Source organism: Bactrocera dorsalis, chromosome 2, assembly GCF_023373825.1.
Source record: "Bactrocera dorsalis isolate Fly_Bdor chromosome 2, ASM2337382v1, whole genome shotgun sequence".
In the NCBI taxonomy this organism is placed as follows: Eukaryota; Metazoa; Arthropoda; class Insecta; order Diptera; family Tephritidae; genus Bactrocera; species Bactrocera dorsalis.
In genome coordinates, this window is record NC_064304.1 from 26,365,801 (window position 1) to 26,391,247 (window position 25,447).

Sequence of the window (25,447 nt, forward strand, 5' to 3'; positions counted from 1 at the left end):
GGCACTGCAATATCAGCGAAAGTTTTGAACAGGGTGTGGAAGTACTGTTTGTGGGCAAATATTTGGTATACAAGTACAGTTGACCTTCTGGGTTTAAGTCCGCATTGGTACTCAGGAATAACTTTCCTGGATAAAATATTTTAATCTGATCTGAACAAATTCTTTGGAGATTGTAACCTTGTAATAATCCATTCCAAATATCGCGAAGTTTTCCAACAAAGACTTGTATTTGATCGTTTGTATGAAAGTTATACGCTATAGTGATCAGATATCGGCAGTCAATTAAATCAAATACGTATTTTATTATGAATAAAGGACTATATTTTTGATCGATATCTCAAAAATTGAGGGACTAGTTTGCTTATATAAAAACAGAAGACCCTTTCATTTTCTAAAGAAGAATATAATGAAAATTTATTTATTCGCATGTAATATTTAAATGCTAAGTGACTAAAGTTAATAACTGCGTTTGAAGTTTGATTTTTCCCATTATTTCGAAAACTCATACTATATAATGTATGTGTATATGTGTGGTCTCAACACGTTACATGAAACATCAAAAACAGTTTCAAACAATTTCAATACAATTTTCGAAAGAAAAGAACACTTGATCTCTTAAAATGCTTGATTGTTTGTTTTCGAAGGTGTATCCATCTATGATTTGCTAAACACCAAGCAAATTCGCTATAAGAAATAATATTTGCCAAACCACTTAAGAACCGGAAGATGCGATTATAATTTTGTAAAGTCAAAGAACCAAAAAGTTAAATCAAATGAAAATACGAAAATGGGAAAATCTTAAAAATGTGCCTTCGCGCACGCCATAAATGCAAATCATCGTACAGATGTCCGAAGAGCAGTTGACCATAATCCTACAAGCCTACACTCCCACAAGCAAATAAGAGCGATTCTGAAAAACGAAAAGAAACAAATAAAAAAAATGTAAATAAATATGCATTTCACGCATAAATATGTTATGTATGTATATATGTATGTATTCTCAATGGTTGTGTATTGAATGTCAATATTGCAATTAACTGGAAAAATTTGCGAGCGGGCACTCAACACTTCACTAATCTGCAAGTGTCAATCGAAACCAGAGATGCATTCGTATATTTGTGTGCGTTGGCAGTCGTCGTCTCTTGCGAAATCCAACCCATTGACGCTGGTGTTGTTTTTGTATTGAAACAGACATAAATGTCATTTAAAAAGGAGTGAAAATCGACGTAAACCATCAGCATTAAGCGAAATTTCGTTGAAATGTCAATCGTGATGATATCACAAAAAATAAATATTGAAAATAACAACAAAAATCGTACACATTCACGTGTTTTAGTTTTCATTTGTAGGCTGCCGTATTATAGGGTACATTAAGGTGTTGCTTAAATAAAGAAAGAACTTTTTTACAGTCGATATGTTTTTCAAATTATAACACCTAAGAAGGCATCTAAAAAGATCAGCAAAGTTATTGCACAAAAGGTCTACATACCTTACGGAGTAAAAACTAGAATTGCTCCAATTCTAAAATTTTGAGCTCGTCTTTAATTCTACTCCATACAATTAAAAGCGATGCCTCTCTTATCTAATACGGATATAGCTCATTTGCTTAAGTAAGCAAGAGCCCTTGCCACTTGCAATGATTGAAGGTAAGCATCTTCAGGTACATAAGGCCTTTTAGTTATTTGGGTTCTACTCGTACTGCGAGTTTTCACCCGATTTTTAAGCACAATTATGCACCCTTATAAGAAAACTACTGTCTCTCAATTTCATTAATTTAACTTACATATTGGCCGATACACAGGGCTTTTCCGGAAAGTAATAGAACTGAGACGATTCAAAAAAATGTATCGAACCAATCGTTACAATTCTCCGGAATAGCCTTAAGAGCCGAGGTGCATACTACTTGTATCCCCTCTGTCGTCTCAAAATGCTTGCCTTTCATCGGCCTTTTCAGACAAAGGAACAAAAAAAGTCCGGGGGGCTACATCTGAGCTGTGGGGCGGCTGCGGAAGCGTTGGGATGCCGGGCTTGGTTAGATACTGTTCACAAGAAAGGTGGTGGGAGCCGGGGCGTTGTCGTGGTGCAACTTCCAATCGGCTGTGATGTCTTGTCGGATCCGATTGACATTTCGTTTGAGTCTCTTGAGGACTTCCACGTAAAACCTGGCGTTGACGGTTTGTCCAGGAGGAACAAATTCATGGTGGACGATGCCTTTGATGTCAAAAAAGACACTGAGCATCGTTTTCACTTTGGATTTGCTTACTCTTTCCTTTCTTTGGCGATCTCTTCCCAGCCTTCCAAGGAAGAAACATCTAGGTAAGCCTGCTTGATCAGATCAAACGTCTCTGTCGCAGATTTACCGAGTTACACACAAAATTTAATCGCGTACTTCTTTTCTAATGAACACGCATTTTCGGCTTGCCCCACTCACAGAAACACGTTCCGCGAAAATGTTTGTCCTGATTCTTCGGTAGCTAGGAACGCCCTCCACCGAACTAAAGCCATTAGACCTTCCCAAGTGACATCGCTTCGCTCTATGGACTCTTGAAAAGTTCCTAGAAGATGCGATGTTTTCGATGTAAATTGTGTTCAGTGGCGAGGCCCATTTCTGGCACATTGGAGATGTAAACAAGAAAAACTGCTTCATTTTGAACGAACAGCACCTCAAGATATTCAAGAGCTGTCATTTCATCCAAAAAATAACGGTTTGGTGTGGTTTGTGGGCCGGTGGAACCATCAGTCCATATCTCTTCAAAAATGATGTGGGAACGTAACGGCAATAGTTATCGCGTGATCTTGTCAATATTAGATTTCAACAAGATGGCGTCACTTTCCACAAATCGCATCTATCAATGGATTTATTGAGATAACACTTCATAATTCCACGTTTTGTTCCGGTCGAGCGGCCGCCAAGATCGTGTGATATCACACCGTTAGTTTTTTTTTCCTGTGGGAATATGAAAAGTCTTCGCCAACAATTTCACTTCGATTCAGGCCTTGGAGCAAAACATCACGCGTTCGCCAGTTACCACTCGAAATGTTCGAACGAGTCATCGAAAATTGGACTCAATCAATGGACCATATGACACGTAGTCCCGGTTAACATTTGAAAGAGTTGATCTAAAAAAAATAAATGCCAAAAAATGTGCTTTTGAAATTTAGTACTAATCGAGTGTAAGAGAAATAATCGTTGATGGAGGTTTTAATTACTACCCTAATGTATATGCTAAGCCTATATTTATACATAATCAGATATTTGTTTGTGTTTTTTCGCCAATAAATACCCTTTATTGCAGATTTATTGCAAAATAATTGAAAAGCATAGCACTTTATAACCGCGATATGCGGTCACTTTAAATGAAGGTTTGTGGATAACACAGTAAAATTATTATTATCGATAACCGAAAATGTTACAGCGATTCAAATTACATTTCTATTACAACTATTACAACAATCAATTTTACATCTACTCAAGATCGAGTTATGTCAATTGCTTGTTGCTGCTGATTTACAAGGATTACAAGTTGATCGGGGATAAAGCGATCGCTAGCGATTGATCCTAAAAGGTAGCAGTACATGGAAGCGAAGGAGGTGAAGTAACAACTACTTATGAGCATGAGAGATGCGTGTGCGTGCTTCTTACGAATTTGTCATACGATATGTGATGAAATCAAAATGCCGTCAGACTATTAAACGAAGTTAAATGACGCACCACCAGTTGGTCGCCTGGACATGAATGCATAAATATGTGTAAAGAATTGATTGAAGCAACAATGCGACAAAAGAAACAAGAACCTGCATAGACAAGACGAAGTTTTTTTTACGAACCTACGAAGATAACCGCCGAAGTCCGCTATTTAACTTAGCAGCTTGTCATAGCTCATCAAGATGATAAGGCATCAACATGTTGACATGCATTGAAATGTGTTGTGCTCCCTGAGCAGCAATGGCAGTAATACGTTTCTTCTTCCCCCCAAAAAAACGGCACGATCTTAATCAAGCAAACACTTTATGCGACGAAACGATCGTTGGAACAAGTGATGAGGGTTCTTCTTCGCCAAACTAACATGTGTAAATGTGTGTGTCACACAGTGCTTGCGATGTAAGGATAATAATAGCGCTGCCAGAACGCCCACTTGAATCGTTTGGAGTCTATTGAAAAAGTGAATATCGTGATTTTATTAGATAAATCTTTTGCACAATTGATTTAACAGAAAAAAAATATTTTTTTAAGTTGAAAATTTAACTTGAAATTACACAATAAAATTCGTTGAATATGAAAATTTGTATTTTTTGTTGGCAGCGAACAAAAGTCTGAACCCTTTCACTATTTCACATCTAATCGATTTTTCAAGAATCTCCGCTCCATTGGAGCACAAAGTCTTTCCATGAAATTAACCGCAATTTCGTTTACTTAAATTTCACCCAAGCAAAAACAGAAAGCAAAAAAGAATTAGAAAACAACAACAAAGCCATCGCTTCATTCCAAAATCGATTTGCAATTGTGCTTGTTCTCTCAACTTTTGAACGTGACTGTTGAACCTGTTACTCAAATTGTGTTCGAATTGATTTCGAATTGCCAGCGAACGCTTTCCATACAACAACATTACGCGCACCAAATCGCGCTTCTCATGTTTTATGTTTCACATCTTTCCATTTCTTTTGTTGTCTTCAATTTTCCCACTCATTTGGTGGTGCACTTGTCTTCATCTTTCGCTTTTTTGTTTTGTTCAGAATTACATCAGCGTCGTTTTGGTATTTTTGGGAGAATGATCGCTTCAACTTCAGATTTATTGTCGTTAAGTGAGATGTATTTAATTGCAACTAAAATTGAGGGTTGGCATGAAACTTTAGAACTGGCAGTTGGTGCAGCCGCCGATTCTGTGTAAGGCGTATATTGTATACTCGTATTAGGATAATAGGATAATATCTACAAGACAGTTCATTTCTAGAACTCTCCTGAGAACCAGTAAAGCAAAAATCCCATATACTACAAGTATAACATACATATCAGGTCGAGTGTCCATGCCATTCTGGACAGCCATCATTTTTTATTGATGAATTGGCGGCCGCTGTAGCCAAAAACTGGGCAGCTTTGAGTTCAAATCCATGTGTACGAGTATATCATTCTGATTTAAACTTTATGTAACTTTCTTCTTTGTTTCTACATCGACTGAAACATGTGATCTTCGAGTACCTCAATGAAAATAAAACCTCAAATCATTGAAACAAATTTGATGCGGTCTAAAATTCATACTTGGGAGTAAGGATTTCGTCTAACATCCAATTTAAGTTCGAACGTACGGATGAAAATGGCTTATAAAACACAACATTGCAATATAAGGTAGTTTTGTATTCATAATAGTACTATGTAGGACCCTCTATGGAGGAGATTGTTTTAGAGAGTTGGGGAGTCTTTTTATTTATCCCTACTTCGATTAGCTGGTATGGCATCTAATAGTTAGAAATAATGTGTATAAAACTGTCTTACAAAGGCAAACTGCTATCATGTGATTCGTGGATAATCATGCGTGTCCGATTTTGTGCGCCGCGCGTAATAGAATACCTGAATTTTTTTTTTATAATATGGGCCACATCACTTTATCTATGTGAGCAGAAACACTAATTCAATATAAAAAAGAAAAAACGTAAACTTCGGTTGCACCGAAGCTAAATACCCTTCACAGTTTGTATGAAAGCTATATGCTATAGTAATCCGATCTGAACAATTTTTTCGGATATTATATTGTTACTTTAAGCAGTAATCCATGCCAAATTTCTTGAAGATAACACGTCAAATGCGAAAGTTTTCCATACAAGAACTTTTTTTCAATCGTTCAGTTTGTATGGCAGCTATGTGCTATAGTGAGCCGATCTGAACAATTTCTTCTGATATTACATTATTTCTATAAACAATAACTCATACCAAATTTCGTGAAGATATCACGTTAAATGCGAAAGTTTTCCATACAAACCCTTGATTCCGATCGTTCTTCGAAAATTACATTGTTACTCTAGAAAATAACCTGTGCCAAGTTTTGTGAAGATATATTGTCAAATGTGAAAGTTTTCCATACAAGAACTTGTTTCCGATCGTTCAGTTTGTATGGCAGTTATATGTTATAGTGGTCCGATATCGGCAGTCCCGACAAATGAGCAGCTTCTTGTAGAGAAACTGAATTTTGTCAAATTTCAAAACGATATCTTAAAAGCTGAGGGACTAGTTTGTATATATACAGACAGAGGGACAGACATACGGACATGGCCAAATCGACTCAGCTCAACATACTGATCGTTTATATATATACTTTATTGGGTCTCCGACGTTTCCTTCTGGGTGTTACAAACTTCGTGACAAACTTAATATACCCTGTTCAGGATATAATAATAAAAATGAAATGTATCATGCGAGGAAGGGCTAAGTTCGAATTCAACCGAACATTTGATACTCTTGCAACCTGTAAGAATCAAAGCTAGAGAAATACTTTGAGGTGTAAAACCAATCATATAAAGTAAAGACACCCAGATGTTCGAAATCCTGATATTATATGTGTGCTGAGCCAAGTTTTCGGTCAAATTTATCTTTTTTAGGCACAAAGATACACTGTTATGAATAAAACAAGCTCTCTTCTATTTTCATTGGGACAACTCACCGATATATGGTACAAAGTCACCCGGAAGATTGAAAATTTTTATATTAAGTATATGAGGGCCAAGGGAAGTATTAGTCCAATCCAACACATTTTCCACATACAGATTAACATTATAAGAGAAGGATTATCTCTTAGTTTCAGTTACATACATATGTCACACATTGACCGACATTTTCTATCAAAAGTCAACTATAGGTACCGTGGTCTAAATATTCGGTACATAGGGGCTTGAACGGTCGGACGAACCGATGGACAGGCATATACTATATAATATATAATTTATATATACATAACCCTATATATATATATATCGATTAGTTTTAGATGATGCGTGCAATCGTTAGGCGAACATAACTTGAACTTGTATGTAAGGAGTAACAACTATTAAGGTGCGGGAAGTGCAGATATTTACATCTTTTACAATGCTATTGTTCATTAGATCTCAATAGATTGCGCACTTTGAATGCCTATAATTTTTGGAGCCCCACTCCATTCAAACTTTCTTACTTGTTTCTTTACATCAGAAACAAGCATATCACTTGCAAATTACCTGAAATATATGCTATACATTTCTGCGAAGGGCAAGGATAACCATTGTTCAAGGTTTCAACTTGACCTTGACTCCGATCGTGTGGGGAATTACGTCAGTAAATTCAAAGAAATTGAAATTATTTTTTAATGTTTTATTTACAAACATATGTAAACAAACGATTACTAGCATTTGTTTCACTTTTGTTATATGCATTTTTGGTTCACCAGGCCTTTTAGGTTATCAATTTCGTTTTTTGGGCGGTATGCAAATTTTGGTCATATTTACAAGGTTAGCATGTTTGTTGTTTTTGCTGATGTTTTAAAACAGAGTATATTGCACTAACCTAAGTCTTTGGCATAGTCGATTTGCTGTTAACAGGACGTAACTTGTACGTCGGCAGTGCTTGCCCTTAAACATAACTATTCGCGTCCAAAAGTGTTGTCATTTTGCCACTTACACACCGATAAAAGTAAGCATTTGTAGTGAAATCGCCAACAACAAACAATAGAAAAAAAAAAAAAAACAAATTCAAACATGCTAGCTACCCTTTACTGCGGTAGTAACCGCACTCAAACGCCGCGCATGCGCAAAGGTTTGCGGACAAAAGAGCGCTAAATGCTGCATTTGAATGCCTTAATGACCCTGCAGCAGCGTTTGTTTGCACACCAAACGCTCATATACGACACCATTTTTAGAATCTTAAGGTCATTGTAGCGCCTAGGTTTGGTAGCTCACTTAGCCGTACCTTTGCGCCACTCCAGCTTACTTTGTAACATTTATTAATTTCACCTGAATTTTGTAGGCTCGATAATTGTGATGGAGTTTGTGGTTTGCTGAATGTTGAAGTTGACAATATGAGTTCTTAATCGCACCTGTGGGTTCTCACTCTTTTGCTTTATTAACAAAATTAACTTTGTTAAAGATTTGGAAAGGTAGGCTTTCATAGTGTGGGTTTAAAATTGGGCTTCAACAATTTTTTATCTCAACTAAATGTTAGGTAGTACCACAGGTAATGCTTACATATATATATGTACACACACAAGCAAGCAGATGAAATATGTATACGAATAAGGCCATTTTTTTAGCAGTGACCTATAAAAATCAAAATATTATATGTATATTGTACTATTCTCGATTTTCTGAGTATTTTTCTATTATAAATATTTTGATTGTCAATATATTTCGTGCACATTATAAGTATAACTATAATTCTATATATATTTAACTATAGCAAGAGAGTTACACTGCCAAATAACCCAAAATAAAACACTCTCCTTCTCTTATAAAAATAAATTCCCACGTTTATTTGTGCCATCAACCGCTGAATGACTATAATTGCAGCATCATTTTTGTCGTATTCAAATTTCAAATTAATTTTCACAACTATGTAGTTACATGTGGCAAGCTAAAAGACACTCACCGTTGAAATTAATGCTATTTGCATCAGTGAGCATAGCATCACACGCAATAGAAACCTCAAAAAATAATTTAAAATATATCAACAAATTCTCATATATCGCATGCTGATGAGTGGACAATGTACCTGGTGGTGGTTGCACACTTTTTGAATGTGAGTACAGCTTCGTTCACCTATGAACACGTAGGAAAATAGATGCCACTGACTGGTGAACTTTTGATAGCTGCTCAAACTACCCTTAATTGCAATTATAACAGGGAAGTTGTGATAGTTTTTTCCTTTGTGGGATGGTAAATTGCTTTAATCGTTTTAGACACTCGTTTATAACCATACCGCAACCATAACACTATATATAAATAGAAATTGTATAGTTTCTATAAATTGATTACTATGTTGTTGTAATTATTGCACACTTTGTCTAGAATGAGGTCATGTACTAATTAATGCATAAATTATATAATTTACTTCTCAATTTATACTTACATATAGTACATTTGGATATTCAAAAAGGAATTTTTATTTAAGTATCCTCAATCTTTTTATTGCCATTTGGTTTTTCGGGCATTCTTCATATATAAAAGAAAGTTGTTGTTAGTTACACCATTTATAACTCAAGAACGTCTGAACCGATTTAGCTAAAAAAATAATAATTTGTTTTTGTAGGAATCATTTGAATATATGCGTACAATTTTAAACAGATTCTTCCTCAAAAATGATACAATTGCTAAGTATTTGGAATAGTAGAAAAAAAGTGCAACCAAATATGCAGTGGAATAGACTGTAGATGGCTCGGTAATCAGTCATTGAGTATATTTTTTACCACGTGCATTCCAAAAGACTGATGTCCGGCCTTTGTAGCCGACCTTTTCGTCTTTCCACGCCTTGGATTATGAACTTGCGAGGCACCCACTTTGCACAGAGCTTTTGCCTCTTTAAGTTTAGCAAATATTTTTTCATCGGTGGATTTCCCTGAGCCCAAACTCAACTTATATCTCATTAACTACTAATTATAATCCAACTAATAGAAATCATATATGTAGATGGTAGTAGTAAGTAGAAGTATTATCTATGTATCAGCCACAGTGAAGTGTGGACGGGTCCTCTAGTATTTTAATAGTCTTTATGAACCAAAATTGTAAATTGTGTGTCGAAGTCTAGTAGTTATTTCTAGTAATATTGTATCTTAAAATCCGAAACTTAATCTAAAGTCGATCAAATCAACTATAACTTTATTGGAGCTTTTTCAAAATTTTAACTTTTATTTAAAAAACGTTTTTTTTTTTTTTAATAAAACAAAAACGGCTTGGGAAATGAAAGGCAGTGAAAGTACATTCGATGCCATTATGTATGGAACTTGATTTCTTTTATATGGCCACCACGAGCACGCTTGCAGAAGCCCAGAATCTGAACCCAATTTTCGACGGTTTTCAAGTATAAATCGGCCGATATTGGAGCAAATTCACGTTCGATATTCGTACGAAGTTCATTAATCATCGCTGGTTTGTCGGTTTAGACCATAGACTTCATTTAGTCCCAAAGGAAATAGTTTAACGGCTTCAAATCGCACAACCGAGGCGGGCCATTGACTGGATCATTTCGTGAGATACGTTCACCAAACTTAGTTATCAATAAATCAATTATGACATTCACTGTGTGGCTTATGGCGTTGTCCTGTTGGAACCACATGTTGTCCAAGTTTATATCATTCAATTCAGGCCAAACATTTTTGGTCATTATTGAGCGGTAGCGATGACCATTTACAGCAACATACCAAACCGTAATTTGTTGGAGGTGCAGTAGTGACGCTTGGAGTACGTGTGGATTGCTGCCTGACCAATAACGCATATTTGGCTTATTGCCAAAGCCATTCAGTCAGAAATTTGTCTCAACGCGGAAGATGATTTTTCGATTAAAATCTGGATCATTTTCAAGTTGTTGCTGAGCCCAATTCACGAACATACGACAATTCTGGTAGTCAAGCGGTAGGCCAAGATCTTTTAGCAAAATTCACCACACTATGGACACTTCTTTGTCCCACTAACCATAAATTAGATTAGCGCTTTTAAATTTGAGGCCACTGACTCGGAATTTCGGTAGTAAATTATAATACTCGTAAGAACGCCATTACTTTGGAGCGCATACTTTCAGACACCCCACCGAGCTGGCGGGAATAGAAATTAAACACCTATTTGTTTGTGGTTTTGCTAATTTGTAAGTTTTTTCAATACCCTGTGATTACCGTATATGTATTATATAAGGACCACAATATTTTAAGAGCTATGTTAATATTTCCCTTATTTTTTAAAGGATTCATTGAAAAATTATCCAATTGCTGCATAACGGCTAACAGTTCCGAATCGTAAATTATTACAACTACCAATATATTAATATTTACATTATTCCCCTCAATGTTGGATCTTTGAAAAAAATATAAAAAATGCATATTGTATATATTTCAAAAATAAGTAAGTAAGAGATAGGTTCATAGGTTCGAGTGTAACAAGAATCAAAGCTGCGAAACATCTCTTAATCATCAACATCAACATCAACATCAATTTCAATCAAATCAAAAAAGATTTGCTGACATCAGAAAATATTTCTATGTTTTCAATTCTTATAAATAAACATATTAATGGGATGTGCTGTACCCCAACTTAGCACTTTCTTACTTCTTTAAAGTTGACGTTCCCGTGAGCATATATTTCGCTCGGCATTCTTTTCTTTTTTCTTCTTTTTTTGAAGGTTATTGTTGTCAGGTACGCTATGTTATTTATTAGCGCTTTCTAAAGAATTTCTGGACTTTCCGTCAATAAGTTTGAGGTAGTTTCGGATGCGCCAATTCATGTTTACATATATAATTATAAAGATATTTAAACAACTGTTTAGGGAAAGTGTGAAATTTTACACTTTTGTTGTATGTTCGACTATATGCGGTGTATCAAGGTCATGCGAGTTGGCGTCAACATGTCGCCAGATAAATATCTCTGACACATTCAAAAACTATGTCAGAGCGTTCTTAAGCAAAATTGTATGTAACAAATAAAAAAATACTAACATTTGTATATACACATGTAGCAACCCCTTTCTGTTGTGGGATTCCCCAACATTAAACTCAGACTGTACCCTCCGTAGTGTTAGCCATAAGAATTCACTTACAAGTGTTAGTCGCCGGCTTGTGCTGCCATTTTGTCGTGAGGCACAAAAGCAAAACAAACCATAACAAATGCTATAAGTATGTGTGTGTTCGTGTGAACACTGTTTACTATCCTCTGCGGTCACTGCTATTGTTGTACAACTTTTGCTTTATGTTTTCACGTCGCGCATGCGCAAACACACAAAGGATTGCTAAATTGTTAGCTTGTGTGTCTTAATGACCCTACAGCAAACAACATACCGACCTTGTACACACATACAAGAGCTACTAAGTGCAACAAAACCGAGGCAATGCAAATCTTTTACCCGCTTTGGTAGACTTCGGCGCTGCTCACTGAATTCAACGCTGAATTTATTAATTTCACCTGAGGTTTGTGGGTTGTTTAATGGCGGTAAAGTGAGTCCACCCAGAGAACAGAGCAATTTTATCTCACCTTTGAATTTTGATGTGATGTTATGGCTGTAAATTAACTTTCCGAAAGGTCCGCAAGTACTAGGTATTCATAGGTTTGGTTTCAGCTATGCCCTTGTTTTTTTTATACCAGGTAGCAGTTCAGGTATGCATAATTAGACCCCTGAGTTATGGTTTCTCACCTGAGGGATCATTTTTTTGCATAAGAACGTAGAAAGGTGAGAATGAAATGTCCTTGGCGATTGACTTGTGATGAATGGAGTAATAGATTTTTGCTTTCAAGCATTGAGGCACAAAGGCACCTCAGGTGTGCTTTTGATGTGGTTTCTGACTTTCTAATTACAATGGAAGTGCGATAAAAACCATTTAAAATATATATTATATATTTCATTATTTTTTTTATTTAATTTATTTTTAATTTCTATAAAGATATTGAATACAAACACCTTGGATTCAGGATTACTGTGGCAATTTTGCTTTTTTTAGTGAGAAAATAAAAGAGATTTACAAAAGAACTACCTGTATAACCTATACAAGTATATTCAGATGTAGCTGATTTAAAGGCTGACAATTTTCTATAAGCTTTTTGGAAGAAATAGCGTATATAATATGGATATTTCTAGAATCTTCTTGCTTTGAATTCTATTTTTTACAATACTTTGTCTTTGTTTTAAAAAAACTAGATTATTTTAGCTGTCCGAGAAGTACATTTAATCATAAAAGTTCCCCTTGTTTTCCTGTTTATCCATCCATTGTTTGTCGCCATTAACCGAAATCCAATCAACCAAATTTGGTATTTGATACATTTACGGTGTTAAGATGGGTTGAAATCGCTCAACAGCCACGCCTACTTGCCATATAACATAATTTTAAATGCCTCTGATTCTTTCCTTTCGAGTGTACAAATCAAGAAGTTATTATTATAATGAGATAAAACTTTGCGCGAATAATGCTTTTAGAGTATGCCACCTTCTGACCAAAACTTGTCAAAATCCAACAAGGTACCAAATATTCGGACTCCAGTACTTATAGATGACTTTTTATGTGTCAGATTTATAACTGAAATTCGGAGAGAATTCTTATCCTCTTATCTTTATTTTAGAATTTTCGAACTTCCAGATGACTTTATACCGCATATATCGACCAATATGTGTGTTATCTTAATAAAATTGTTTTTTCTTATAACTGAGCATATGTAAGCTTAGAATGATGAAATCAGGTGAAAACTTGCCTTATATCTCAAGCAACTAACCTAAAATTTATATGTTTTACTAGATTGAAACCATAAAGCACTTCATATGAACACAGCACAGCCTCAGTACACAAAAGTTCCCACGTTTTTTTGTTTTGCTATCCTACACATGATCATCACTGAAGCATCAATTTGAATATGTCATGTCATCTGGATTAATTCAAGCATACATATTAACATGATGATAGTTAAAGGAACTCACATTCCAACGGAATTAATGTGGCTTGCATCAACGAGCATAGCATCACGCACGCAATCGAATCATCAAAAAGTGAGTGAATATCAGAAAATTCCCATACATCGAATGCTGCTGCGCCGAACGACCGAGCGGGCAATGCAAAGGTGGTTGCGCACTTCAATTGCGCTATCGTCATAGGTTGTTGTTGGTGTGTTGTTTATTTGCCACCTACAATTTGATGCCACCGACTGATGAACTTTTGATAACTGTCGAAGCAACCCTTGATTGCTCTTCTACTATATTTTTGCTTTATACATTGCATACCGACATGGTATCTCTGTGGGGTGGCAAGTGGCTTGGGAATGAATATGAGCAGTGGGTGCACTAAGTGAACGAGCGCATACTTTTTGAAGGCTTATTCTAATTAGACCTTTTTGTGTGTTGTCATGTCAAGCGTTTTATTGTTCAGTTTCTTATTACTTAATTTGTAGCGGTAAAAAGTTTCCCATAGCTTTTAATTGCCTGCGCGGTGTGCTGTGCTTTGGGTGTTTTTTAGCCCCGTTGAGTGATGGATAGGTAATGGAAAACAGTGTTTTGACACATCAAATTCATATCGTGAAATTTCAATTACATGAGTGTGTGTGAATGAATATTTATTTCAGCGATAGATTGAAAACTTGGTCAATTGTTAGGAAATAATAATTGTAGGTCAATATTGCAAGGACATAATGCAGAGGTTAGAAAATGTAAAAGAGTTTGTTGTTTATTGAATTCTCTTCCTTTTGATTTTAATATAATATTTAATATAATTTATATAGTATATATTTAAAAGATTTTGACATTGATTTTATTAAAGTAAAAAAAAAAACCTATTATAATATTTTTGGCAATGTGTTGGAGGAGAAAATCGTCACCTGAAATGCAAAATAACGTATCATCAAAAAATTCGAAATTGAGTGTCTTATTGATTATGATTCACTATTTCAAATTGCATTCATAATATTACATACATATGTCCAACATTTTCAGGTTCTGCCCTCAGATATAAAGCAGTTTTAACCAATATTAAATTTTTTTTCACTCATGTTCCCTTTTATTAAATTAAATTTCCAAAAATATTGTTACGTTATTTTGCATTTCAGGTGACAATATGTCGAATAAGTTTATGACATTTCAATTATTCTTACTTATTATATCGAGTTTCGACGAGGTGTTTTATCTAAGAACGGAAGATCCAAAAGATAATTAATTAAGTATTAAGAATAACACCAAATATTTTCTTCTTTGTTGGCGTATATACCATTTATGCGTTTATAGTCGAGTTTACAACAGCCTTATCCGAAGCTGTTTTCTTCTTTTCATTGGTAGAGTTTTTTACGTGATCGGTTCCAAACCCAGCGCACAAACCTGGGAGGCGATGTTTTCGACTTCCCACTTCAGCTTGCCTTCAAACGGATGTTTATTTGGCTACCCGGAGGATACTTGGTCTAAGATGGAAGTCGTCAGTCAATATTTAAACTTTTAGATCTTTCGTCGACACATCATTTTTCGAATTCGTTGCAGTGATTACTCGAAGATAAATGATACGATCACTATAGCACTTTCTGTATATGTACGCCCATTTTTTGCTTCAACTTTTTCTTGATTTTTTTGAAATCGACTATTTTTAGGTTTGGAAATCATAGCAGCAGTAGGAGACCTGTTTTTTAGCATCGTCGGAAATCGTATATGTAAATAGATACTCGAAATTTTAAGTGAATTGATACTGTAGTTTTTTTTAATTCCCAAAAATCTGTTGTTGATGATCCGAAGCACGCCGTAAATGAAGCTGGATTTCAATGAAAATATTAGAATATTAGATGGGCCTGCGCAAAGCCCGAACGTGAATCCAATAGAAAATTTATGAAGTGATGTCAAAACCAAAATAGCAAGCAAACAATTCAAAAATTTTGATGATTTATGTGCCGTAAGTGATGCAGCTTGGTATTCAATACCAAAAGAACGATTTCTAATACTGGTGTACAGCATCGAAAATGTGAAGGGGTGATTAAAAATGGTGCATATAGTATAAATGGAAACGAAGTGAGCAATCTTATGCTATTTTTTAATAATTTTTATAAATTTTTGTATTGTTTCGTAAACCGTTTTCAGGTTGTGCTATTTATGAGTCCCATATAGAATATCGATGTTTTCGTCTTTTTTAACTATAAAATAATATTTATTGTTTAGTGTTTTATTAATATGAAAGTGAATAATTTTTAAAATAAAAAATATGCCTTTTAAATCAGTAATTGATAAACTTGAAGAATAAATAAATGTTTTCTATTTGATGACCAGGTTTGCTATTTATGTGTCAATTGATAAAATTAGATAAAAAATATATGTAAATATGCATTATATGTACACATAATTATAATTATAAAATACAATTTTATTATTTTTGTCTGAATGTATTATTTTTTTTTATTTGTTTAATATCTATACTATTACTTTACTAATCTTTCAGTGTTCATATGTGTGTTCAGCTACATATGTATGCATGAAACATAAACTCAATTATATACATAAATAATGAAATATATATGTATGTATTGAGAAACAATTATCTTTGTTCACTAAGTAAACGAAGAGTACAGTACATAATTAAATTTAGTAATTTAAACTTGATAAATTAAGTTTGATCATTGCTCGACCAATCTATAGTTACTTGGAGAATTGTTAATGAGTTAAGGGGTTAGGGGTAGTCAGAGGCACGAAAAAGTGAGAGTTTTCAGTATGTTTTTTTTTGGTATTAAATCATTTTATTTTACAAAATTACTAATATGGCATTATTATAGAATGTGTTGACTTGAAGTCACGAAAATTTCGAAGAAAAACATTTAATTTCCAAAGTCATAGTTGTTTGTGTTGACCCTGTTCCAAACAAAGGTACTTACGGTGCCAAGCATAAGTCCTTGGAGATTCATCTAAAAACAATCGGACAAAAAAAAATTAGTTTTATAAATAGGTAATCCCGGGCCTGATCGAAGGATTTTTTTTTTTTCAAAATTAACAAAATGGCAGCCTCAGGATTTTTTTTTTCTAAATTTTTGCGAAAAAATCCTAACTGTTGATTTTTGGTCTTAAAAGATCGAAATTTTCGAAAAAATAAAAATCCTTCGATCAGGCCCGAATTTTATTTGAAGTGCCCGAGCTCTCTTTGTTATTTGACGAATAACTCAAAAACTAATTCTCGGATCAACGAGAAATTTTCTGGGAATATTTTTAAGATATTACACTTAACGAAAATGCAAAAAAAAAAACTTTAGTTTTTGAAAATTCTAACTACCCCTAACCCCTTAAGGATTTTAAACTTAATAAAAAACAACAAATTAACACTCACAATTTCAAGTTTTTGCACATATTTTACTTTAAAAGTCTTCAGAAGAAGTTTTTACTTTCAAGTCCATCCAAAAACAGAATAACATCTTTCTATAATTTCATTGTGGAATGGATTTTATTTTTGTATTCTTGCACGAGAGGTCGTCATACACCCAACTCACTTCATTATTGAGGTAATAAATAATATCAAATGATAGGTTAAGTCAAATGTGGTTATACGCTTAGCAATGGCTTTTAGTGCTTTTTGTATTATTTAGAAGAGCTCAAGCTCAATAAAAGCTTTAAGAAAGGTGCCTTAGGCAGCAGCAGTTAAATTTATAGAAATTGAATTAATGCTTTCAGGACTTTTATTTGACAACTTATGTAGCCTTACCTACTTCTTATTTAATTACAATAAAATAATATTTAATATTGAATTATAATAACAGAATATTTTGTACGTTTTGAGTTTTTTTAAATCATTATAAAAAATTTACTTAAACTACGTAAACAAATGCAGCGCTGTCAACTGAAGTAAAACAAAAAAAAACCTAAAATTCCACAACGAATAACGGATCTAAGCGCTACGTTAAATTATGACGGGGTATTTGCATGTGGCTAAGTCTTTCTTCTACTTTTTAGAGATTTGTGTGGTTATTAGTCTTTTGTACAAAAAGTGAACAATTTGCAAAGCTTTTTAATCGGGCAAAATAAACTACAAAATTCAGACGGTAAATGCATATATTTTTAATTAACAAAGTAAAACATAATATTTAGTAAGAAGAAGCACGTGAATCTAAAATAAATTTCTCGAATCCAAAATTTTGTGGGTTAAAATATTTTTGCAGGGGCGTCATATTTACATGTTTAATCATAATTTTTACACATTTTTCTATTGCGCAAAGTAAAAAATAGGCCAGTCGCGCGCAAAAAAAAAAAAACTCAAGAACAATAACAACCCTATCACGAGCAGGTACACGCATAGATGATGGTTGGGATAAGTTCACACAAACGCCATTAAATCAGAAGAATGGCTGTGTCATAAAAATCCATGTCACACAATAGAACAAACTGAAAACATAATTATGAGTACTTAACCAGAATAATAGCGGACGAAAGAGAAAAGAAGAAGGCAAGGCGAAGAAAAAGAAGAAGAAGCAGCACAAAGAGCGCGGACGTGTGCGCCACTTTTGCGACATTGCACAGATATCGAGCGTACTTGTGTTTGTTGTTGTTGCTTGCAATAAAGGTCATCGCTAGCGGTGACAGCGATGTCAGCAGTGTCAGCGGCAGCGGCCCTAACACCATTTGTATAGTATTAGAGAGCGATCTGCTTTGGTTTACATACGAAATAATGAGAATTCTCTGCTTTTACTCTATTTTCCATTATGGCAGGTCGTCAACAACAGTTGCAGGATCTGTCGAAGAAATCTCGAATTCTCTCTCTTACACTCATCTAAGGCAATTGCAATTGTGAAAGGGCAAGAGAAACCACACCCTGAATGTGCGTTTCTGTGACAGCCGACAGCCAATGAACGAACTCAAATACGAGAGGGATGATCAGCAACTATTAGCATGGAAATGGTAATGCACAAATAATGCGTAGATATCCATAAAGGATATTTCAACCCGGCTAGGACTATTAAAGCAGGAGCAAAATCGCAAGAAAGCATCACAACCATTCGACATCTCGTGCGCAATAGTCGTCGTCCAGTTGTTTGAGTGCATTGAAGACGATCGCGTTAGTTTAGTGCTAAAATAATACAAATAATAATAGTTTTGAAAAAAAAAAACAAAAAACACAAAGACATATATATATGCTTAAGATAAACAATATTTGAAAACTGTTTTTGAAAGCAACAAAAAGCGAAGTGCAAAGACTTTACAAGTGATTAAATAATATTAAGTTTGTTCCAAGTGGTGCCAGTACACATCTGAAAAAGATGAGTTCCCGCGAGGTATCACCAGATCCTGCGGAGAAATATAATAGATTATCACCGTCTGCTTCAAGTAAGTACATATGCGCCATTCCAGGATTACCTCGATTCAAGCAAGCAATTTTGCACGACAATAGGCGGGTTCGAACTGCAAAAGCGCAATATGCGCAACCCTCCACTGCCTTGCCACTTCGTGTAGGCTGGCTTGGGAGGCGTTCCATGTTGCCACTTAACGCCATAATGCTTAGTGCGTACAGCGCACTGACCGGCACAGTTCCACCGCCCGCTGTTCATAAAGCAAAACCGCTATTTGGCAAAACCTCAACTAATAATTATTTTTACCTTGTGTACTCCCTTTAGGTCGCATACTCTATCATGTGCCGTGCAAAGTTTGTCGCGACCATAGTTCCGGTAAGCATTACGGCATCTATGCTTGTGATGGTTGTGCCGGCTTTTTCAAGCGTTCCATACGACGCTCACGCCAGTACGTTTGCAAGTCACAGAAGCAAGGCATTTGCGTGGTCGACAAAACCCATCGTAATCAATGTCGCGCCTGCCGTCTGCGCAAATGCTTCGAAGTTGGCATGAACAGGGATGCTGTACAACATGAACGTGGACCGCGTAACTCCACAATACGTCGACAAATTCAGATATATAAAGAGGTCGTGATGGGACCAGATCCGTTGCCATCCGAGCTGATGATGAGTCATCGGTTATTTAATGCTTTTCCAATGTCCCCTATGCTAATACCGACTGTGCCACGTCCACCACCTCCACCACCACCACCACCACAACATCACCCACATCCAGCTCTAGGCAATCCTTTTCAGCCACCAATAGTATTGGATCTATCAGTTTCACGTGTAGCAGCACACCATGCCATGCATCAGAGCCCATTTGGCTTCTTCGCGCAAAACTCATTCATGAATCGCTCATTGCCACCAACGCCGCCACTAATGGCCGCCGAACACTTAAAAGAGACTGCCGCCGAGCATCTCTTCAAGAATGTGAATTGGATTAAGAGTGTCGAAGCATTCCAGAATTTGCCGCTGCCGGATCAATTACAATTGTTGGAGGATTCGTGGAAGGAATTTTTTGTACTAGCAATTGCCCAACATCTCATGCCGATAAATTTTCAACAGTTACTCTTTCTCTACGAATCGGAGAATATGAATCGTGAAATGGTTAATATGGTCAAGTGCGAAGTACACTTCTTTCAAGAGGTACTCAATAAGTTATGTCATCTTAATATCGATACCAATGAGTATGAGTGCTTACGTGCAATCACGCTCTTCCGTAAGCCAAACGGCGAAGATGCTGCTAACAATTCATTTGGTACTGGCGAAAGTAGCAGCCCAAATTCGAGTACCTCGGGCGATTCGCGTGGCCCTGTCGATTCGGTCAAAATAGCCGGTTTGTGCGAAGAGGCACGCGGTACCTTGCAGGCCTACGTGATGCGCACAAAACCCAATCAACCATTGCGTTTTCAAGCATTGGTCAGTATACTACCGTTGCTCAGCAAAGTGTCGGGATTCACAATCGAGGAGTTATTCTTCCGAAAGACAATTGGCGAAGTCAATATCGTCCGGCTAATTTCCGATATGTACAGTCAACGCAAGATTTAAAATCGCTGCGTTCCAGAGTGCTGAGAGAAGTAAGAAACGCAATCGCTAACGCAACCATAACCACAACACCACTGCCGCAATATGTTGCCAATGTTGCCAATGAGTTGCGCGCGGGTTCGCTTAAATGGATTAAATGCCTTAACGGGCGCTCGTTTAGAAAAAGTGCTTTCGCACTCCAAGTGCCTTGCTATATAAAAAGTGCTGGAAACTGTGATATGCTCTCGTACTTTAGAGGCGAAAGCTCCTGTCTGCTTAATAACAATAATGTTAGTGAATTTAGTTGTAAACATCGGAAGGCGACAATTAAGATAATATCTTATCAGTTTAACGCATTTACAGTGCATTCGAATAGTATTTATATACCTATGAGAGGAATTCGCTTCTCGCCCACACTTAAGGGCTTTCAATGATCACTCACGCATGGTGAAGTTTAATTTTATTTTTTTTTATGTATTCAAACAAAATTACCCACTTTTTATTTGCCTTTACGATTAGTTTTTAAAATGTATGTGTACAATATGTAATTTGTATTAAGTTCCTAATCGTGAAAATGTTTATTTATTAGTTTTTTGGTTTGTACTAGAGCAGAATTCGCCCAAATATCATTTGTTTATTTATTTATTGTCATTTTAGTAATTTAATCAATTGTACTGTCATGCATTGCTTGGAAAAGAACTTTGAACAAAATGCAAATATTATAAAGATTAAAATATATTTATTAAAAGAATTGAGCATATAATAAAAAATACATTGAGTTTAGCAACAAATATGATTTTCTCTTTTTTTATATCGGTTTTTGAGAGGACCATATATAGGATTACTTTTCATTGGATTGATAAGTATTGCTTCAAATAAGTTCCGGTTCTGGAATTTTGGGCTGTGTGGAATGGCAAATGGTATTTAATGAAAAATTTGATTTCACACTCCTTTCGATACCTGTCTTTTTCTAATTTACCAAAAAGTTCGCTTAAAGGCTTTTATTCACAATATTATTTAAGAAATTTTCTAGTTTTTTATTTTGACGCTTTCAAAGTAGTCCCAACCAGACGTAATAATACACTTTTGCCAACGATTTTTCCAGTTCTCATCCATGAATGTGGAATCGGCATTCGCACGATCAGGCATGTCCAAATAGACTAGTTCACGGTCTTCAACGAACTTTCGACCGTTTTTGAAAGCTTTGTACCACTTGCAGGCCTGTGTTTTTAAATCTCCGCTTAGAAATACAAAATTTGAGACAAATTCTTTGTTTGAAATTTTTATCCATTGCAAAAATCGCAACGACTACTGAGGTGTACCGACATAAGCCGCTGCTGTAAAAAAATCGGTAGACAGATCGTCTTCTTATTTGGCATAGTAATTAAGGACATCCCTACCAACTTATCAACATTTTTTTGGAATATCATTTTTCTGAGGAATTTATGCTTTATTGTCCTAATGTATACGCGAACTACGCAAACTAGGCATCGATCTGAACGGTCGGATTCAAGTGCTTGCATTTTCCATGCTTTTATTTGACGAGTTATCCTCACGAAATTTGAGAATAGTTATTGCCTAAGGCAATAATACAATTTTCGAAGATATAGTTCAGATCGGAAAAATAGAGCATATAGCTGTCATATAAACTCATCAATCGAAATCGTGTTGGATGTAAAGAATTTTTTGTAACTGTGAAGAGTTTTATAGCTTCGGTGCAAGCGATTTTTATGTTTTTTTTTTGTAATTTTTAAAATTAAAAACAGTTAGTTAACCCAGGATTCCAAAACTAAGAGATAGGATATCCAGATCTTTGTAGATCTAAGAAAAGTTTGAGCTTACCATAAATTAATTTAGCCGCAATTTCAGAAGGGATTTTCCAGTACCACAGCCCAGGCAGTGGCCCACCCAAGGTACTGTCCGATTTCGAGGTCAGTTCCGACCTATTTCCACCCTCGTCCATTTCTTGCGGGCTATTACCCAGGGTTCAAAATGAATCCAAAAACTTAAGTCCTAAACATAAATCCCAATAACTCCTCTGCTATTCAATAATAATATTAGAACAGTTCGCATTAAAGACTTCATATTTATATCTTGATGAAGAAATATTTTAAAGAAGATATTATAACAAGGAAAACAAACTTATAACTTATAGTAGAACTAGAAATACCCGTTATTTTTTTCTGCGACATAGAACTGCTTAAGGACTTCACATATCTTGGCCTGTAAACACATACTATAAGTTATAACTGCTAGTCTGAAAATTATTGTTTTAAAGAGAGAATTTTTTCATAAAGCAATCTTATAAGTTTTCTGGACCATTTTTTGTAAAACAGGAAAAAGTTACTGAGGCCAAGTACTTAGAATGTGGTGAATGTGGTACCATTTCGAACAATTTTCAATGTTTTCATTGATTTCCGACACGGTAACTGGTGCAGTCGCAGTTTATGGTTAGAATGTAATGAAAATCATAAGAATAGGTGAAACTTTTCCAATGGGAATCACGTACCCTCTTTTAATTACGGCAACAATACTGGCTCCTATTTAGTGGTAGTAATAGTCAATATTCTCTACATCTGAAGTAGGATCGCTTAGTATCAAAGCACTTAAACTTTCTCTTGAATAATTTCGGATAGAGCTCGCAAAGCGGATCCTTCCAAATTCCAGATATGGCTCATTCAACTTGTTCTGCAGATATGACCTGCTGTGACTTTTTTCTTAGCGAAACTCTGATAACTTCCTTAAAATGCCATCTTAAATGAGCAATATACTAGTATGTATAGTCATGCAAAGCATACTTTTGTTATTTTCAAAGTGATATTAAAAACTTGGATATGTGTATTATATGCTGCTGCCGCTAAGAATTCCGAGTGCAAGTTATGTCCTAGGTTCTGGTTGACTGATGACAAAACTTCTTATATTGCTTTCAGAAGACTTACCTCGTTGATAAAAGCATTTATTCATCGTGACCTCTACTTTACGTTGTTTTTTTACAAAACATTCAAGTCATTTCATAATCGTCTTTCATTGACACACTCCATACACATTAATCAAAATCTGTTGAGTCGATCATAAGATATGTGTTGATGAACTTCTATATCTCTGATGCAAACACGAAACTTATCAAATATTGTTTCTTTAAGGTTTTGATATTATAGTCATTAACAGAGGTGAATGTATGACTCATGACGTTTTCGATTACATCACGATCTTCACTGTAGGCTTTGTGCCACTGAAATATTTGTGTTCTTTATAAAGTAGACTCCTCAAAACTTTTACGCAACACTTTCAACGAATCCGTAGTCGTGATTCCATTCGAAACACAAAATTACAAACAAACCCGTCTTTCAATTCTTTCTCATGGCAAGACTCACAACACAAACTTTTTTCAGTGTTAACATATATATCAAACTTACCAACTTAGGAAAAAAGTTTGATCGATTCGGTTTGCACTTAAATTGCGCATGAATTAGACCGTTACACATTTGATTAGCTGGTATACAATATTTAATAAGATTTGTCGTGTGCTAACTATCGGTAATTTTATAATGAGGAAGTATGAATAATCAGGATGACGAGAGGAGTTACGTCTCTCTGTTGGAGGAGGACTATGTATCTCTCCGTAGGACTGTGCAAGCTGTAACTTGTGTAAAAATTGAGATATCTTGCTGAAATCATGTTCCTTGGCAAAAAAAGGTACAGGTTCATAGATAGGCGTAGTCGGATAACTGCCACGACCACAAAAGCCATTAAAGAAAAACCTATAAAGTTCCATAACAAAGCACTAAATTAAGATATAAAACTCTAATTTGGCGCAGAGGATCGCAGTAGTACAGAGCATCTGTGGGCAAAAAAGTTTCACAAAGTTGCCTGGCTTTAATTCTTGCAGAGCTTAAAATTTTCGGTAGCACCCTAACTTAGCCCTTCCTTATTGGTTATTTTATAGAAGGTAATTAAATTCCATTTTGTAGGTTATTCTTATAATTAAGATATTTGCCGTCGGCAAAGTAACCGTAGGCATTTCTCTGCTTTATTGCGGCCATGATTATTACTACATGCTCTCTATGTTGCCTAAAAAAATACAAAATGTGTAGAAAAACATTATTTACTATTGTAACATTGTATAATAGTAATTATAAAGTTATTTTTATGATATTTGGTTTCATAATACAAATGGCTTCTGAATAGCAATGTTGAGATTCGAACTACAAAAAATTACCCAAATCGTTTTGCACCAATTCACGTTCCTATTGGGTTTTTGATAAGGTCAATTCAAGAAAAATTATTACTTCCAAAAAAACAAAAAAAAAAACAACCGATGACAGCACTCAGTATAACGATTGTATATGTATGTATGGACGTATGCTTGTAACATTATGCTCACAAACTTTGCTAATTATTTTTCTCAATTATAGAAGTCCCAAAGCAACTTGATTTCCATTTCATGCGCCAACAAATCGACAACAAGAATATGCACGAGTGCGTTAAAAGGGCGACATGCGCTTTTTTGACTTTCACTGCCACATAGTCAACGATGCAGACAGGCATTTCAATGGGAGTCCAGATATATATGCACTTACATCCGCTCAGATGCATATATGTATGTACATGTTTGCATTAAGAACTTGTTCAACTATTTAGATATACCAATGTATGTACATATGTATGTAAGTGTATGCCAAGGTCCTTCCATCTGCTTTAAGCCTTTTGATTTGCCTGCAGCATTATGCTCGTCTGTATTCGTGTACTCACAACGCCGAAAGGACACAAATTTTGACTGGTTGAGTGAATAATGCGAAATAGAATAGATTGAATCGACTGCTGCTGAAAAGGTGCGGCATTTGCGATTTCAATTTCGAAGCCAAAACACTAATGCCATTGCAAATTGTTCCTGTCGGGGAAATGTGTAATGTAAACAAATGCAGCGTTTACCGCACCGCACCGTACACCCT

General features: G+C 35.4%; 1 protein-coding gene across 1 annotated transcript; it reads left to right on the forward strand.

The window, feature by feature from the left end:
- Positions 1-17,532: 17,532 nt before the first annotated feature.
- Positions 17,533-21,286, forward strand: LOC105233902 (protein tailless). The gene is made up of 3 exons (XM_011216078.4): positions 17,533-17,688; positions 18,353-18,967; positions 19,255-21,286. Exons 2-3 carry the CDS (start codon positions 18,901-18,903, stop codon positions 20,517-20,519), a joined length of 1,332 nt encoding a protein of 443 aa, XP_011214380.1. The 5' UTR covers positions 17,533-17,688; positions 18,353-18,900; the 3' UTR covers positions 20,520-21,286.
- The last annotated feature ends 4,161 nt before the right edge of the window (positions 21,287-25,447 follow it).